General features: G+C 54.6%; 2 protein-coding genes and 1 pseudogene across 6 annotated transcripts in view; 1 reads left to right on the forward strand and 2 right to left on the reverse strand.

Moving 5' to 3' along the window:
- LOC112067194 (60S ribosomal protein L17-like) overlaps positions 1-566 on the forward strand; it is an 891-nt pseudogene extending 325 nt beyond the window's left edge.
- TMC4 (transmembrane channel like 4) overlaps positions 1-5,176 on the reverse strand; it is a gene marked incomplete at its 5' end in the record, with an annotated part of 14,548 nt that extends 9,372 nt beyond the window's left edge. Inside the window, 5 exon segments of the mRNA XM_028478284.2 lie at positions 1,281-1,402; positions 1,541-1,773; positions 2,143-2,288; positions 4,022-4,241; positions 4,858-5,176. Coding sequence (XP_028334085.2) covers positions 1,281-1,402; positions 1,541-1,773; positions 2,143-2,288; positions 4,022-4,241; positions 4,858-5,176 — 1,040 coding nt within the window.
- A 31-nt stretch (positions 5,177-5,207) lies between these two features.
- MBOAT7 (membrane bound O-acyltransferase domain containing 7) lies at positions 5,208-18,686 on the reverse strand. Of its 5 annotated transcripts, none has more exons than XM_007113069.4 (8): positions 18,497-18,686; positions 17,376-17,454; positions 17,144-17,273; positions 16,397-16,523; positions 14,331-14,490; positions 12,653-13,013; positions 10,703-10,879; positions 5,208-6,206 (listed from the first exon to the last, which is right to left on the reverse strand). In XM_007113069.4, exons 2-8 carry the CDS (start codon positions 17,449-17,451, stop codon positions 5,819-5,821), a joined length of 1,419 nt encoding a protein of 472 aa, XP_007113131.1. In that variant the 5' UTR covers positions 17,452-17,454; positions 18,497-18,686; the 3' UTR covers positions 5,208-5,818. The 5 variants fall into 5 exon arrangements, with proteins under 5 accessions (XP_007113131.1, XP_023988178.1, XP_023988180.1 ...); XM_024132410.2 differs by lacking the exon at positions 18,497-18,686 and adding an exon at positions 18,156-18,398; XM_024132412.3 differs by lacking the exon at positions 18,497-18,686 and adding an exon at positions 18,043-18,110.
- Between the last annotated feature and the right edge of the window lie 38 nt (positions 18,687-18,724).

Raw genomic sequence — 18,724 nt, forward strand, 5'->3', positions numbered from 1 at the left:
GCCGCAGCAGTGAGAGGCCCGCGTACCGCTAAAAAAAAAAAAAAAAAAAAAAAAAAAAAAAAAAGCACTGTGGATTTTTTGATGATGCTGATTCACTTTGTTATACAGCAGAAACAAACACAAGATTGTAAAGCAATTATACTCCAATAAAGGTGTTTAAAGAAAAAAACAAAAAAAGCAATGTGTGCCATTCCGTCGTTACAATGGTGGAGCTGGTAGGTGTCCCCAGGCCAAACAGTGGGGCTGGACGCAGGGTCGGTGACCCAGAAAGAGTGCTGAATTTTCACTGCACCTGCTCAAAAATGCAGAGTAATGCTGAACTTCAGGGCTTAGATGTAGATTCTCTGGTCACTGAGCACATCCAGGTGAACAAAGCCCCCAGGATGCGGCGCAGAACTTACAGAGCTCATGGTCGGATCACCCCATACATGAGCTCTCCCTGCCACATTGAGATGATCCTTACTGAAAAAGAACAGATTGTTCCTAAACCAGAGGAGGAGGTTGCCCAGAAGAAAAAGCTGTCCCAGAAGAAACTGAAGAAACAAAAACTTATGGCCCAGGAATAAATGCTGCAAAAAATAAACGCAAAAAAAAGTAAAAACAAAAAAACCCCAGCAGCCTGGGGAGTTCCCTGGCGTTCCAGTGGTTAGGACTCAATACTTTCACTGCTGGGGCCCGGGTTCAATCCCTGGTCAGGGAACTAAGATCCCACAAGCTGTGTGGTGCGGGGAAAACAAAACAAAACTGCAGCAACCTGGCCCAGTATCACTGTCAATCCCCCTCACCTGCTCTGCTTGTACCCGATCACCATCTAACAAGCCATGCAATCCACTTATTAGGGCTTATTGCTTATCACTCGTCTCTCCTGTTAAAATGTCAGCTCCCCCAGGACCAGACTCTGTTGGGTTTTTGTTTGTTCGTTCTTTTTTGCCAGCTGCCTAGAACAATGCCCGGCTCATAGCATCTGCTCAATAAATATCTGTTGCATGAGTGAATGAATCACCTCTATTTGTTTAGCATTCTTCCCTCCAGAAAAGATGTAATTAATTTCCTTGCTTGTTTAATATCTTACCTTCCCCACTAAACTGTAAGTCACAGGAGGGAGAAACTTCTCATCTTTATCCCTGGCCTGCAGCAATGATGAAGCATTTTAAAATTCGATTGCAACTCAAACGGAGAGAAAGGGACCACAGAGCAAGACTAGGGATTCTGGAGGAGGGGGATCTATCACTGCTACTCCCCTATGGTCTGGGGGGCCTGGGTGTAGGGGTGTCACTGACCGGTGCAGGATGAGCAGCAGGTAGAGGAGGCGAATGGCAAAGGTGGAGCACAGGTAGGTGACGGCCAGGTGTGGGCGGGGCGGGTAGAACCCATAGAAGAGGGGAGACCATTCTAGAAAACCCTGTGGAAGGAAAGGCAGGGCAGGGGTCACCACGGGGCTGGGAAGAGGCAGGGTTCGGGGAGCTGGGCCATTAGGGTCGGGGGTCACTGAGGGCACTAGGGCTCAGAGCGGCGGCTTCCCAGGGACCCAGGCACGCACCTCTCCGGAGAGCAAATTGAAGAGATTGGTGGAGAAGGTGACCAGGCCCTGAGAGCCGGGGCTGTAGGAGCCGCAGGGTGAGGAGGCGTTAGGGGCAGGGGGACCAGGGGGAGCCCCTTCCAACCAAGTGGGCAGCAGAATCATGCAGGCTGTAAGCACGGAGGCCAGCACGCTGGAAAGCAGCAGGAAGCGCAGCAGGCAGAAGTAGGACGCAGTGCCGGCGCCAAACTGGCCTGCAGGGGGCAGCAGAGAGGCCGCGGGCTCCTTTCTGGTCCCAGACCCCTCCTTCCTCAGACCCGGGAGTCCAGCCCCCAGCCCCTCCTCCCTCAGACCCAGGAGTCCGGGCCCCCGGCCCCTCCTCCCTCAGACCCAGGAGTCCGGGCCCCCGGCCCCTCCCCCCTCAGACCCAGGGGTCCGGACCCCCGGCCCCTCCCCGCTCAGACCCAGGAGTCCGGGCCCCCGGCCCCTCCTCCCTCAGACCCAGGGGTCCAGCCCCCCGGCCCCTCCCCGCTCAGACCCAGGGGTCCAGGCCCCCGGCCCCTCCTCCCTCAGACCCAGGGGTCCAGTCCCGTCCCAAGGTGCCAGACCAAAGCCCACCGTACCCCCAATTCTCTTCAGCGTCCACTCCCAGGGCTGCACGGATCGCAGGCCTTCCTGCACCTTCTCCTTGGACCTCCGAAGCAGAAGAGTCCAGTGGGCGGCCCTGGACCCCGAGCCCTGAGCCACTTGGCTCCTGGCAATGCTTTGTCTGGGAGGGAAACAGAGTCAGACACAGAAAAGGAGGGGCCTAGTGGCCCCAAATGGAAGCCACCCACATGTAGAAACAACCCAATCTTTGAACCAGGAAGTTAGTTGAAATATATTCCTAACACGGGATACTCCATAGCAATAAAAAGAAACACACCTAATGCTCAGCATAGGAAGACAGAAAATACAGACTGCAGGGTTCGATTTACACAAAGGCACAGAGCAAACACAGTTAAACTCTTCTCTTTAGGGATACACACACAGGTGGCAAAGCTATGAAGAAAAGCAAGGAATGATCCTCAGTGAAAGTCTGGGAAGAAGAAAGGCGGGTGCCCTAGGTGGTGTTTACCTGGACCCTCACTTTGGGAAAACTCTTTAAGTTTCTACATGATGTTTCATGCACTTTTCTGTCAGCAAATACCATCATAAAGTAAAAAAAGAAAAAAAAAAGAAAAAAGAAAGGCGGGTGTGATATTGTGATTTATAATAAGAAATATGTATTTGGAAGTGTATGATGATCTCACATGTGGAATCTAAAAAAACCGAACTCAAATAAATAAATAAATAAACCAAAAAAACACAAACCAAACTCAAAAGAGCGTAGGATGGTGTTTACCAGGGGCTGGGGGTAGGGTAGGGAAATGGAGATGTTGGTCAAAGAGCACAAACTTCCAGTTATAAGATGAACAAATTCCGGGGATTTAAGGTATAGCATGGTGATTGTAGCTCATAATACTGCGCTGTATACTTGAAGCTTGCTAGAAGAGTAGATATCAATGTTCTGACTACTGAAAAGAAATAGTAATTACGTGACATGATGGAGATGTTAGCTAGCACCACTGCGGTAGGTAATCATTTTGCGCTATACCAATATACGTATATCACATCAACACAGTGTACACCTTAAACTTGCACGATGCTGTATGTCAACTGTATCTAAATAAAACTGGAAAAAACTTTTTAAAAAAGAAGTATATATTTGGTCTTTGTCCTGTTTCTGGCACACAGTTCCTAAATCCTCGAATCTCCTAAGTGGTGACAGTGATAAAGTTGCCTTTTTTATGTTAATGATGTTATATCTCCAGGTAGATAGTGTCAGAATTGAGTTGAATTGTTGGACACCAAGCTAGTGTGAGCGTTGCTTGGTGTGGGGAAAATTCCCCACATATCGGAATCGGTGTCAGGATTGTGTAAGGAAAAGGGTCAGTTTCCAAGGGCTCCCTGAAGAGTCACTCAGGACCCCGTTCTCGGAAGGGCGTCCCACTTGCTGTGCTGTTTGAATGCTGTGCTGTTGCCGTCTTAAAATGAGTAATAATTGTTGAACAGGAGACCCAGCATTTTCAGCTTTCACTGGGTACTGTAAATTATGTAGCTGGAGAGAGGCAAAAAAGAAATGAAAGAGTGATAGGCTTTGAAGAGGGGGAGGCAGAGACAGACATAAAGCAGAGAGGAAAAAAAACTGACAGATTTCAGACACCCAGAGAGAAATAGAGGCAGACAGCCTTGGAGGGACAGAAGACACAAGAGACGAGAACTTGGGAGAGAGAGAGAGGAGAAAGAATCCCGGAGACAGGACTCCTTGGAATCAGAGAAGCACAAACACAGACAGGAGAAAAAGGAACCTAGAGGCAGCTCTGAGAGAGGCAAGGACTGACAGAAGGACAGAGTGAGATGGAGACAGAGCCTCCAACAAGTGGGAGGATGGTCCACACCTGGCTGGGAGGTGGGCCTCACCTGTGTGCCCGTCTGGCCTGCATGGGCCACGGCAGTTCCCGGGAAGGGCCAGGCTCCTGCAGTTCCTTTTGTGTGGCTTCTGCAAGGGACTGGATGCTCCTCTGTCCGTCCTCCTCCTCCTCCTCCTCCTCCAGGGCCCCCCAGGGCAGCACCCCAGGGCCTCGGTACCGAAGGGTAGCAGCACTGGGGAGCTCATTAAGCACAGAGGACAGCGATGGACCTGGGGCAGGAGGACAGGCGGCTGGGAGAGTCCAGGCGTCCAGGCTCCCAGCCCTCCCCACTCAGACCCAGGGATCCAGTTCCCCAGCACCTCCCCCCTCAGACCCAGGGGTCCAGGTCCCTAGCCCCTCCTCCCTCAGACCCAGGGGGCCAGGCCCCCAGCCCGTCCCCCCTCAGACCCAGGGGTCCAGGCCCCCAGCCCCTCCCCCCTCAGATCCAGGAGTTTGGAATCCCCGGTCCCAGACACCAGCCCCATAGCCCTACCAAGCACCCAAGTGTGGCCCCTCCAGGCCCCTCCTACCCCAGGGCTCAGGAGTCCGCTCCTCAACTTCCTTTTCCCTGTAATTCAGGCTGTGATCCTGGCCCCTCCCATTCCTCAGATAGCCTCAGATATTCCAGCCCCTAGCCCTCTCCTCCTCCAAGACCCCGGGTCTCCAGACTCCTCCCCAGGACCCAGAAGTCCCAGCCTCTGGGTCCCCTCTCCCCCAGAGACCCGGGAGCCGAAGCCCCACCCCCTTCGGCCCTGGGGTCCCAGGAGGCGGACCTCCGTTCTCCACCTCCCTCGTGACTTCTGCCAGCCAGGGGAGTGGGACCTGACCTTCCTCGGGCTCCCCCACCTGTTCTGGCCTCCCGGGGTGCCGGCCATCCCCCAGAGGAGGCCCAGGCCTCCGGTTCCCACATCGGGCTCTCTTCAACGGCCCCAGCCACGGATCTGTTTCCGTCTCTAGGGCCAGCCGAGCAGGGACTGCCTCAGGTGAGGGAGGAGCCTGAGACAGGGGCATACCTGGCCGCCAGCTGGCCCGGAGGAAATACCCGGCACTTCCCACAAACTATCAGGGCCTCTGCTCCGAAAGGTCTCCTGGGAGCTGAAGTCCACAGATGCCTGCGTGGCAGCACATCACAGAGGGATGCGGTGGGACAAGCCCCCCACCTTGATCACCCACAGACATTCCCACATAGAGTCTTTGTGTGACACTTTATTAGGAGAGATTTACACATTCTGAGCCTCTTAGGTCAAAGGATGACAAGAGGGTGACAGGAGCGCTGGGATCCTAGGGTGGCTCAGATGGAACCTACGAGAACCATAGTCCAAAGGCCTGCACATCTGCGCCTCAGCTTCTCCGTTCCAGGAGGGTTTTACTCCGTACTGGTCTAACGAGACAAGAGTGGAAGCGACCAGAAAGAGGTCCCCCACTCCCAGAGCCTGCCCCGAAGCTCCTAACCCCACACTGTGGAGCCAAAGAAGGGAAATTTGCCCAAGAAACCACGTTGCCCATCGGCCCCTGCTGTTGGGGGGAAAACGTAGCTTTCTCTGAATACCTGGCGCTGGGCAGGGACAAAGGGAGAGTCTTGTCTGGACCATATCTTGATTTTTACAGGAGGGAAAACTGATCATCTGGGGCCCTCAGGGCAGAGGCTTTTGCAGGCACGGTGCCGAGCTGGAGAAGTGGGAATCCTCTCCAGGCCCCCTGCCATATCCAGGACTCTCTCTGGGAAAGGAGACGGCAGCATGCTTCACAGAATTCCGCGGCAAAAGCCTGGCAGCTGGACCGACAGCAGAGGGAGTGTCGCGACAGCTTACTCCTCCCGAAGCTTTCCTGAGGCAAGGCTGGTGGGGGGGGACGCCGTCTTCCGCCGGCAGGGGCTGCCCCCACCTAGAGCCAGCCCCAGCCCGAGGGCCACCAGGGCCAGGATGTGGATGCAGAAGTAGATGGAGGCCCAGTACCGGAGGGTTTCGCCCAGCGAAAGCAGCACAAAGCCCATGCACATGTAGTCATAGGCCCGCATCTTCAGGAACCAGTGCACCCAGTCCCAGGCCTTCTGGCCCCTGGGGCTGAGCCGCACCCGAAAGGCCGACTCCAGCCGGCCCTCAGCTGCCAGGCACAGCGGGATGGTCAGGAAGCTCAGGTAGTAGCCAGGGTGCAGGCCATGCCAGTAGGCGCTCAGTAACATGGTCCAGGCGCTCCTGGGGGAGGGGCTAGGAATTAGGACCCAGGGGTCCGGGCCCCCGGCCCTCCCCCCTCAGAGCCGGTACTCTCTACTCTCTCCTCAGAAACCCCCTCCCAACACCATTCTCCCTCAGGACCCAGGAGTCAAGTCCCCAGCCACTTCCTCTTTGAGGATCCAGGAATATAAATCGTGATCCATGAAGACTCAGAAATCTCCAGCCATGGTCCCTCCCCCTTAAGGACTCCAAATGCTTTCCCTTGAAGACCCCCAAATTTAGGCTCTGATCCCCACTTCCACAGGGAACCCACAAATCAGCGCAGGCTTTGCCAAGGGGTACTCTCTACTCTCTCCTCAGAAACCCCCTCCCAACACCATTCTCCCTCAGGACCCAGGAGTCAAGTCCCCAGCCACTTCCTCTTTGAGGATCCAGGAATATAAATCGTGATCCATGAAGACTCAGAAATCTCCAGCCATGGTCCCTCCCCCTTAAGGACTCCAAATGCTTTCCCTTGAAGACCCCCAAATTTAGGCTCTGATCCCCACTTCCACAGGGAACCCACAAATCAGCGCAGGCTTTGCCAAGGACTGTGGCCTAAGTTCCTGCCCATGGGCATTAAGTCTTCCCTCTGGCACGTCAGGGTGTTAAAAGCACAAAAATAACCTAATGACAGAATGACCTGACCACCCTTTCCTGGGGGGGCCGGGGGGGAGGGCAGAGGGTGTAAGGGTCCATAAAAAGGTTGAATTTTCCCTGTTGCCAGCAGGGAAGATCTTTTCCTCCTTCTCTTTTCTTAGGCCATTTCCTTGAAAAACCTGTTTGGGCATCTTTCCGTTATCCTTTGGATACAGATGGAAATCTCTGAAACGGTAAAATAGGCCTCTAGAAAGTGTTAGAGTCCAGGAATGTTCTTCTCGAGGGCCTGGGAGCCATCTCTTTGAAGCCTAGGTGAGCCTGTCTCCCTGCAGCTCTGAGGGTTTATCCTAGATGCCAGCTCCGAGCTGTAAACACCTGCTGGTCATAGACATAGGAGTTTTATTCTTCCTTCAGAAAAAGACACTAAACTAGCACAGGTGGCTACCCCAATCACCAGGTGAACTTGGGATGAACATGAGAGCATGCATAGTGCTTGTGGAGTCCTCCGACGTGAGGACCAGTTACGGTGTCTCTTGAAAACACGCTACCTAAAGGGCTCTAAGTGGCGATGGAGAAGACAAAAAGGGTGAGATTTCCAGACAGCTAATAAGGGCCTACTGTATAGCACGGGGGATTCTACTCACTACTCTGTAATGGCCTATTTGGGAAAAGAAGATAAAAAAAGAGTGGATATATGTGTATGTATAACAGATTCACTTTGCGGTACACCTGAAACTAACACAACATTGTAAATCAATTATACCCCAATTAAAAAAAATAAAAATAAAATGGATGGATGGATGAACTGTTAAAAAAAAAAAAAGAGTGAGCTTTCTTTCCATCTTGGTAATCTCAGCAGTGGGTTACTTGCGCCATGCCTCGAAATCTGGTTTAATGCTTATTCAATAACTGTTTTTTGTTTCTGTTTTTTCCTATTTTTTGGCCACGCTGCGAGGCATGCAAGATAATAGTTCCCAGAGCAGGGATCGAACCCACGCCCCCGGCGGTGGAAACACGGAGTCTTAACCACTGGAGCGCTGGGGAAGTCCACAAAACTGTTTTCTTTCTTTTCTACCTCTGGTGGAGAGAGAATGCTCTGGTCGGCAGAACTGAAAGCAGTTGACGGTGGGACACACGTCAGCGCAAGCCCGGCATCTCTAACTCCACGTGTGCACACCTGAGCTCTTGGCCATTCCGCCACCTACTCTTCTCTCCCTGCTTCGCTGCACCCCTGTCCCCCCCCACCCAGTGAACACTCTCCAAAGAATCGTCTAGGCTACCCCTTCCGTCCTCTCTTGAACCCTCTCCAATCCAGCTTTCACTCCAGCCCTCCACTCTGCTCCCGTCAAGGTTGCCGGGGACTTCCTCCCATCACGCCCCACCCAGAGTGGCCACACTCGCCCTCAGCGCACTGAAGCTCCTGGCACCTGCAGACACACAATCCCCTGCTCGCTTCTCCTTGAAACACTTACTTCTCTCGGCTTCCTTCCGGGAATGAATACTTTGCCGATTGTCCTCCTATGTCACTGGCTGCATCTGTGCTGGCTTTTCCTCCTGGTCCCTCGTCTACACCAGGGTTTCTCAATCTTGGCACTACAGACACCTGGGGCAGGATCATTCTTCAGGGGGTGGGGGGCAGGTGGAGTGCTGTCCTGTGCAGCGCAGATTGTTCAGGAGCGTCTCTGGCCTCCACCCACTAGATGCCAGTAGCACATCCCCACTATGACAAAAGCGTCTCCAAACATTGCCGATGCCCCCTGGGGGTGCAGCACAATTGCTGCCCCCGCCCCCCCCCCCGCATTGAGAGTCCCTGGTCTAAACGTTGGCGCACTCTGTGCTTTGACCTGATGCTCAGCCCCAGAGCTTTAAGTATCATCCACACCTGCTGGCGCTCACGTGTCCACTTCTTACACCAACCCTTCCATTACGCACCAGAATCACACAACTAACTGCCTAGCCAACAATCCCAGCTGGAAATCTAAGTCACCTCAGAGTCAAGGAGACTAAACCCAAGTCTAGCTTCCTCATCCTACACACTCCAGAAACTGCCTTCTGCCCCGTTTCCCCTCCTCAGGAAACAGCCCTTCTGTGCCCTACCATCACGCACAACCCATCACCTGGGCATCAAGCTGTTTCCCACCTCCACCTCTCAAATGCATCCACTTCTAGGCCACTGGTCCCTACTCTAGGATACCATCAATGCCCACCGGGCCAGTCCCTGCTTTATCGTCTGCTCCCCTCCCCCACTTAGGCCATCCCCACACAAGGTCGGAGCAGATCTTTAAATCATAAATCAGATCACACACCCAGGGAAGTCTAGCTCCAGAGGCACCATGATTGACTGCTTCATTATGAGAACGTGTCAGGATGTATCCTGACCTCATCTGGTGACACTCGGCAGGCTGCCTGAGATCAGACCTCTGATCCTGGGTCTCTTCATCTTTAAAATGGGGATGAAGAGAGCTCCTACTTCCTAAGGTTGTAAAGATAAGTTTATCTTACCTTTACAGAAAGTCTCCACTCAAGAAATATCAGCTGAGTGAAGGATAATACAAGCTAATCAGGCCTCACATTAAGTGCATTTCACACTTTATCTCACTTATGCCTCACGTCAACCTATGAAACAGGTAACAGCATTACCCCCATTTAAGAGTTGAGGAAACTGGGTTCGGGGGGGATAAATTAGGAGTTTGGGATTAACATATATACACTACTATATAAAAAATAGATAACCAACCAGGACCTACTGTGTAGCACAGGGAACTCTACTAAATATTCTGTAGTAGTACCCTATAAGGGAAAAGAATCTGAAAAAGAATAGATAGGCAACCACTGGCGGTCCAGTGATTAGGACTCCGTGCTTTCACTGCCAGGGCAGGGTTCAAATCCTGGTCGGGGAACTAAGATCCCACAAGCTGCTCAGCGTGACAAAAAAAATAAAAGAATTAATATATAATATATATGTGTGTATGTATGTATATATATATATAAAACTGAATCACTTTGCTGTACACCTGAAACTAATACATCATTGTAAATCAACTATACTTCAATTTTTAAAAACTGGGAAAAAAAGCATATATGGGGAGGGTGGGAGGGAGACGCAAGAGGGAGGATATATGGGGATATATGTATATGTATAGCTGATTCACTCTGTTATACAGCAGAAACTAATACACCATTGTAAAGCAATTATACTTCAATAAAGATGTTCAAAAAAAAGAAGAGGTAACTTTAAGAGCTAGGGGATTGTTAATTGTGTTTGATTTTGCTTTTGGGAAAAGGTAGAGATTGGCTTTTCCTCTTTTATTTCTACAGTCCATGTTTGGGTGGGGCCCCTGCTCCCACAGTTTGTTTAAATTTTTATGTTTACTAGCCAGATGTTACATAAAGGTTTACAAAGCAGAGTGATTATTTAAATGGCTTCCTCTTGCAGTATGCTGAAGCAATTTATCTTGCTGGGATCCAAGTAAATGGCTGTATCTCTTGGGGTTTAGCCAAGGGTAATTGAAGTAAGCATTTGGAATTTAAAAAAAAAGCATATATGGAAATTTTTGAAATTAAAAAAAAGTTGAGGAAACAGGGGTCAATTAACTCCTTAAGGTTTCTTAGTAACTGGCAGGGTTAAGATTCCGGAAAGTCTAGCTACTACACTGCGTTTGTGGAGCGGGGCTGACTTTAAGGAGGTAGAAACGGAGGCCCAGAGAGGAGGAAGAATTGACCCCGGAATAACGCAAATCAGAGCTAGCGCAAGGCTCAAGAAACTACAACTCCCATGACCCTCAGGGGTGGAGGCCCAGCGGGGGAAGCCCCAGGCGGCCCCAGGGGCAGCTGGGAGATGTACTTCCGTGCAGTCCTCCAGAGACAGTTGGGCTCACCTGAAGACGTAGGAGCGCGCGGGCGCGCTCTTGTAGATGTACTGCGCCAGCCACCACTGCACCGTCATGTTCCAGTACCGCATGCCATCCCGCACGCTCACGCAGAAGTCTGTGCCATAGCAATCGATGTTGCGGATGGTCTCATAGTCGTACTCCGTGGAAGCCGCTTTCTCCCGACTGGGGGGGGGTGGGGGTGGAGGATGAAGGGGGGGGACAGACATGCAGCTCAGCCAGGCCCCCTCCTGACTCTGGCTACTGTCCCAGCCCCGGATGCTAAGGAGGGGATCCTGGCCAGTCAACAGTTCTCTGGCTGTCACGTTTGCTAGGGCAACAGGGGAGGGTAGCCCAGACTAAGCATTTTGGGGAAGTGCACAGTTCATCAGCAATAGGGTTCTCCTCTTTGGTAAGGGGGCCTGCAACAGCCAGGAAAAGTCTGGAAGGGCCACGGTTGCTAAGCTATGAGTCCTTAGCAACCTGACCTGCCAATGGTCTCAGATGCTAGGGAAAGGCCATTCCTTAGCAACCAAGCTCAGCATATTCAGAGAAGCCTCCAAGTAGTCCATTCAAATTGTTGGACACTTCGGTTGTTAGGGAAGCAGCATCCCTAACAATGAGGTGGTCCGTGGTTGCTAGGGAGATGTTTTAGGCCCGCCTGACACCTTGATGGTCTCTGTTGCTAGGGAAGGGGCATTCCTTAGCAACAAAGCCTAGATGTTTAGAAAAGCTTCCTGAAAGGGCCTTTCCTGGCTACTGGTCCCCAGGATTGTTCTAGAAGGGTCATCTCCAGTAAGACAGTGGTTCCTGGATCACTGGTGCCACCCCCCCCCCAGCAGTGAGGGGTATCCTTGGCCCACCTGAACCGTTGGCGGCTTCTGATAACGGAAGGGGGGCATCCATTAGGGGTGAGGCCCAGAAGGTTTAGAAAAGCCTTCAATTCCTGCTTGACGTCTTCTGGGGGATACCCTCTACTATGGCAGTGGCAAGAAATTTGCAGGGGGGTGCCACTTCCCCCGCAATGGAATGGCAGTTTGTGACTACTAGGAGATTGCCCAACCCTTGTAAGGAGTAGTTCAGAATTTACATCAAAGGGCTGCTTTCCCAGCCCCAGCCTGAAAGCTGACCATGACGGCTAGGGACAGAGGGACAGGCCATTCCTGGTTGCTAGGGGTGCCATTTCCCTAGCAACACAGGAGCAACATATCCTTAGCAACAAGAGAGTCTGTAGTTACTAGCTGTGTGATTTATCTCGTGATGAAGGAGCTAGGGGGCTAGTTTCACCAGCAACAAGGTTAATTCATAGTTACCAGGGGATTTCCTAGGCAACAGTAGGAAGGTGACCTGCAGTTGCCAGGAATGGTGTCCCCTCCGCTAGAGGACAGCATGGTCAAGGATCCCATTTCCGTAGAAAAAGAGGGCAACAGCAGGCTGTTATGTGATGACATCCCATGGGGAGGGGCGTGCTCGCTCCCAGCAACAAAGGGGCAGTTTAGGGGATGCCGTTTCCGTAGCAACAAAGAGCATCCTTCTGGCAGGAAGGGGCAGTGCTGTTGCTAGGCAATGTTCTCCCTAGCAACAAAGGGCTACTCCTCACTGCCCAACGACGGCACCCTGAGCAACCAGGAACAACTGGGTTACTGGGGTGCCGCTTCCACGGCAACAGAGGGACAGCGTGTGATTGCTGTAACACCTTCCTTTTCCTAGCAACAGAGAGCAATTCACCATCCCAAGGGGGGACAAGCGCTAGCAACGGGGGGCAATCGGTACGTATCAGGACTACTGTTTCCTTAGGACGGGGGAGGCGGGCTGTGGTGGCTGAGGGTGACACTCTGCTGACAACAGGTGGGAGACCTGCCCCCCCCTGCTCCCCGCTATCCTCCCTGCTAGGGGCAGGGCCAGCCCGCGGTGATTGGGCCTGCCGGGTCTTGGGACACCTCCCTCCCGCCGCCTGACCTGCTGGGGGGTGGGCATTGGAGGGTGGGGCCGCCCCCGGCCCGGGCTTTGGCGGCCACGGGGTAGGCCCCGAAGCCGGCGGCAATGCAGCCGCACTCGGCCGCAATCCAGGCCACGTAGAAGCGCATGCGGAAGGCGAAGAAGACGGGGATCATGTAGAAGAGGCGGGCGGGCAGCGGGCGGGCGTAGAAGGCGTCCTCACGTACGGCCTCCAGCGGGAACAGGTGGGAGGAGAGCAGGAAGAGCAGGCCGAAGAGCGGGGCCGGCCAGGCTCGCCGCAGCAGGGGCCGCAGGCTGGGCACGGCCCCGGGGAAGGGCTGCTCCAGCCAGTCCAGGTACGTGCGGTAGCGGAAGAAGGGGCCTGCGGCGGGAGGGAGGGCAGCTGGTCAGACACGGTACACATGGGACGGGGGGCCGAGCTCCAGTCTCGGGGCGGGGTTGGGGGAGGGTGCAGATGGACCAGAGATTCGGGAGCTGAGGTGGACCAGGGAGAGAGGAAGGAGAGAGAGGGGAGAGAGAGAGAAGCAGGGAGGGGAGTGGGGGTATGAAACCCAGAGAGAAAGGGACAAGGAAGCGGAGAAAGGGGAGGACAAGGGACTCGGCAGGAAATAAAGAGGGACAGACACTTATGGAAAGGGACACAGAGCCTGAGAATGAGGGGTATGGAGACACCGAGACAGATGGACACAGACAGACCGGACCTGGAGGGATGGGGCTGGGGGTGAGCTGGGTATAAAGGAGTGACAGGAAGTGCAGCAGTGCGTGTGCAGAGGAAGAGTGGTGTGAGAAGCAATGAGAGGGTGGCAGGGGCGGGACCCTTGGGGGTCTGATGAGGACTTTGAGTTTTGTTCTAAGCGCTAGGAAACCGGTATAGGCTCTCCCACCAGGGAAGTGCTGGACTATCATTTTGCCTTTTCATGAGACCCCTCTGGCCACTGAGCAGGGAGGGGCTGCAGAGGGACAGTGATGGAAAAGAGGAGACCGTTCTTGGCCTAGGGAGGGAGCACAGTGGGGTTAACAGAAGTGTTAAACGTCTTACACGTCACAGAAGACCACACACTGTATGATTCCACTTATAGGCAAATAGAGAGAGATAGAAGGTCAATTACTGGTTTCCAGGCAATGGGGGCAGACGGAGGTTTGGGAGACGACGGCTAAAGGATGCAGGGTTTCTTTTCGAGGTGATGAAAACACATGGCAGTGGCGGTTGCACAACTCTGTGAACAGACTAAAACCCAGCAAGCTGGATGTGGTTACACGTGGGTGAATATGGTAACCATGGCTCAATACTATGTTGCTATGAAAACGAACACCTTCTAAGAGGTCAACATTAGTGAAAAATATTTTCTGAAACTAAAAATGGGATCATAAGCTGGGAATACTTGTTGCCCGGGCAGCAGAAACGTTAGGGTGATGTAGATCTTCCTCCTTTATCTCCTGTTTGCTCCCAAAAAGTTACAAGGCATCACCGAGGCTGAGAACAGTCTGTCTCTACTCTGGAGGGGCCCTGGGACCAGGGGGAGAGTCAGACGTGGACTGGGGCATAGATGCTCACCATCAGAGCAGCAGATGCTGGAATGGAATGTGGGAACATGGAACAGGCACCAAACTCCAGGCAGAGAATGGAGACAGAGGGTGAGGAGCTGCGGAGGCAGGCCTGCGGGGTGGGCACGCTCACCTGTCATGATTCCCACGTAGCAGTAGCTGTAGCTGAGCGTCTCCATCAGAGAGGGAACGTCAGGCAGCAGCCCCACGCTGGGCCCCTTGCTGAAGCCTGAGGCCATTTCCTTCCTCTGGGCCACGTGCAGGTCCTGTACTTCACTGGCCAGACTCACCAACTGGGAGGAAGGGGTTGTAGGGAAGGACAGGTCAGACCCGGGCTTCCTCTCACCCACCTCCCTTTCACTACCTCTCTGGGCAGCCAGCAGCTGCTGCAGCCCCGTGTAGCTGGGCGCTGAGGCTGTACTCCACGGGCAGCTCTGGGCATCTAGTCGTGAGTAAGGGCTTCTTTGTGACTCTCGCAGGGCTCACTCCTGGGCCCCTCTGTCTTTTTTCTCTGAGTTCCATCTTTCTGGGTTCTCCTGCAGTTCGTGACTTTAGATACCACCCACAGTGTAACCCGGTGGGACTTTTCCTCCAAGCCCCAAGCCTGTTCATCAAGCTGCCTCTAGGGAATTCTCTGGCGGTCCAGTGGTTAGGACTCGGCGCTTTCACTGCTGGGGCCCAGGTTTGATGACCTCTGGTCGGGGAACTAAGATCCCACAAGCCGTGTGGCGAGATCAAAAAAAAAAAAAAAAAGCTATCTCTTGTCATTAATACTTGATACCTTCCAGGCACCTCGAATTGAACACATCCAAGGTGGAACACGGTATTAGCCTCTCCCCAAAGTGGGTCTTCTTCTAGTCTCTGCCGTCAGCAAATACCACCACCATCCAATTAATTGCTTAGGCTGGAAACCTTCCTCACTCCCCGAATCGAATCCCTTACGTCTCTGGAGTCTGTCCCTCTCGCTTTGCCTCCACCACTGGGCTGAATATGTTCGGGCTCCTTCTTCAGATCTGCTCTCTACCCTTCTCCGCACAGACCCCAGGCCGGCTCAACATCCACAGGCCTGTGTCTTCCAGCTTCCCCCTGGGTTTAGTTAGCACAGAGCCCCAGGCAGAGATGGAAGAAGGCAGGAGTGAGGCTTGGGTTTTTATTCCCTTGTATTGATAAGATCACCTTGGGCTGGCCATGACTCTTGATGATCTTCTCGAATTGGGGGGCTCTACCCAAGTCTTCTTCCTTCCTGGCTCCACTACCTGCCCCTCCTCTCGTGCCCTGGGGCCCAGGACCTCTCCCCAGCCCGCCCTCAATTTCTCCTAAATGCCGGGCTTCCTGGTGGGGCCCTGACTGACCTGCCCACAGGCCTGCATCAAGCCGCCACTGTCTGTCAGTTGGACTTTGACAAAAGAGTCCCACGTCACCCCATCTTGCCCTTTCTGCTTCAACTCACTCAGCATCGGGAGGAAGGATTTTTAAACCTGTAAATCTGGTCACATTACCTCTTCTGGCAACAAAGCAAAAAACCTCTTGCAGTGGATCTTGGGCCCCCACAGGAAGAAGTCGGGACCCCCTCACCTTAGCCAACAAGGCCCTGCATGGTTTGGCCTGGGCTGCCTGTGCTCTTTTCCGCTCCTGATGGATGGTCCACGTGGCTGGTCCACTGCTGATGGGACTCAGCCTGCTCCCTTCCACACACGCTGGTCCCTATGCCCTGAAAGGCTCTTTCTCCAGCTCCCGCTGGGAACACAGGATGCTGAGGGGACCTCATTCACCACCTCACATGACTGTTCCGTTCACTGATCTGTAGCACATAGTAGGAACGCACGACTTTCCGTTCCCAGGGGTGGGGCCTGGGAATGTTTTCACCCATCTTCCCAGGTCACGGAGAGCCGGACGTGGTGTCCTGGTTTTGTGTCCTTAACTAAGTGCTACCTCCCCAGAGCTGGTTGTCCTCCTTTGCGAAATGGCTTGCTGCAAAGATGCACTTTAGCTCAGCCACCACGTGGCACCCACAGTTACATAACTTTGGATACTTCTTTACCCCAGGGAAGAGCTGAGAGGTGAAGCCCCGCCCCCGGCGGGGTGTGTGGGAGAGACCACCCCCCTTCCTCTGCCTCCCGCGGGAGTGGCTGGGAGGAGAAGGTGAAGTTACGCTGGTTAACTGTGTGGCACACGGCGAGGGCTGGAGGGGAGTCTGACCTTCAGTGTCAGCAGCAGCTGGACGGCATTGGTGAAGGGTGTGGGAGTGGGCAGGCCCAGCAGGCTGAGCGCGCGGAAGAAGAGCAGATATGAGAAGGTCCAGGCGAGGGCCAGGGCGTGGCAGGAGCTGGGCAAAGGCAAGAGGCGTGCTGTGCTGGGTACAGGCGTGCAGGACATCTTGCCTCAGCCGCCCCTAGATTCCAGCTACAAATCCTTCCCCACCTCCCCACCTTCAGAGACAGAAAATGAGGGGCGGGGGGCTATGGCACGAGCACGATTGAAACAGCTACACAGAAATGCGCAGTAACAGAGGAGAAAATGAGAAGGGGGTTAAGAGAGGCTTCAGGGTGAAGACCCTTCAATCCTCCATTTTTTCTGGGAGGGAGGGAGGGAGGGAGGAGGAAGGGAGAGGGCGAGAGGGGAGATGGAGGGAGAAAGAGGGAGGGAGAAACAGAGAGAGAGAGAGAATACCAATACCAACGGTGGCAGGGCCAGCAGACTAGTAACGTCCTCCTCTCTCCTGAATCCACGACATGGATGTAAAGGACCAGGACAAACACACAGGGACAAAGACCCAGAAAAAGGCAGGAGAGGAAGAAAAACAGACCAGACAAATGACACAGAGAATCTAGAGATAAACAAGAGACATCCAGAGACGAAGACAGAAACAGAGAAAGACCCCAAGAGGAAACAGGTCGCTTCCTCCACCCCCTCCATCTCCCCCTCCTCCCCCCACCAAATCCTCACCAGGGCTGGGCCTGAATGAGAGCCCAGGTCCCAAGGATGGTGACCAGAGAATGCAAAGTGTGGGGGCCACAGGTGAACAAGGTGAGCCCTAGGCCCACAGCTGCTGCCCCCCATCTCTTCAGCCCAGGTCCTGCAGGGAGAAGGCACAGCATAAGCGTGGAACCTTCCAGGGGTCCCCAGCCCGGGCACCCCCCCCCCCTTTATTTTCCACTGGGGAGGGAACCTGACTCACCAGCTTTCTTAAAGAGGAAGCCGATGGGGATAGAGATAAGAAGAACCACTAGATATGTCCATTCTTCGGGCGACATGTTCTGGGGGAGGGGCAGAGGTTCCCAGTGAGAACCCAGGAGTCCGGGCCCCCAGCCCCTCCCCCTTAGAGGATTCAAGGATCCACCCCCCCCACCCAGTCCCCAGGTGTCGAGGATCAAGGAGTCCTACCCTCAGCTCCTCTCCTCCGACAACACAGGAATCCCGACCTCCAGGCCCTTCCTCCTTCGAGGATAGAGGAAGCCACCCACAGAACCCCTTTTGAGAACGCAGGCCCCCAGCTCTCTTCTCCTTTGAGAACCCAGGAATCCAAACCTCCCGGCCCCCTCCTCCTTCGAGTATCCAGCAATCCAGCTCCTCTCTTCTTATCCCCCAGCCTCTCTCTCTTTGAGAACCCTGCTCTCCAGACCCCCTGCCCTTCTCCGAGAGGGCCTCAGAGGAGCCCAGGCCTCCAGCCTCCACCTCTTTCGGAGCTCCGGTTCCTTCTCCCGTCTGATACCCAGAGAGCGGGCCCGCTCCCGAGCCCCACTCCCGTTGGGCGCATCAAGCGCGGATCAGATCCACTCCGGGCAAAGCCACAGGCGGTTACGCCACCCGGGAGCTCGGCCGCGCTCCCGGCACCGCCCCCGCACCTCATCAGCCCGCCGATCCGCAGCGACCCCACACTGTCCAGACCCCTCCCGGTCTCCGGGGCGCCTCTGCACTCCGCGCCCACCGCACCCCGGCCCAGGCGTGGCGGACCCACCTGGGCCCGCGGCTCCGCGCCGCCCGCAGGGCAAGAAGCAGCCGAGCAGTCCCGGCCCGCGGGCCACCGCGGGTGCGCCACGCCTACCCCGCCCAGCACGCCCCCGCGTCCCCAGCCTCTTTCGGGGAGCCGGCTGGTCTGCGCGGTCCGGGGCCGGGTGTGCAGCGCCCGGCAGGCTCCGGGCTGAGCAGGGAAGGAGCCCGGACTGGGCGCACGGAGCACGAGTCCGCAGCTGGACCGGGACTCGGTTCTACGGAGCGGCGAGCACGCAAAGGGGCGGGGCTTCGGACTCGGAAAGGGGTGGGGCCAGAAGCTTCGGGCACGGAGGGAAGCGACCGAACCTGGGAAAGAGGCGGGGCCGGGAGCTCAGCGTTCGGAATGAGATGGAGCCTCCGCTTCAGGTTCCTTGGGACAGAGTCGGGAGGCGGTTTGGAGGCGGGGCCACAAGCTTCGGTTTTCTTCGGAGGTAGTCTGGTACTGAAGGTCTCTGTTCGGATGTAGGCGGAGCCAAGAGCTTCGGCCGGATGTGGAGGGGCCACAGCGTCGGTTCCCTTCGGAGGTAGTCGGGT

This window comes from Physeter macrocephalus, chromosome 17 (assembly GCF_002837175.3).
Source record: "Physeter macrocephalus isolate SW-GA chromosome 17, ASM283717v5, whole genome shotgun sequence".
In the NCBI taxonomy this organism is placed as follows: Eukaryota; Metazoa; Chordata; class Mammalia; order Artiodactyla; family Physeteridae; genus Physeter; species Physeter macrocephalus.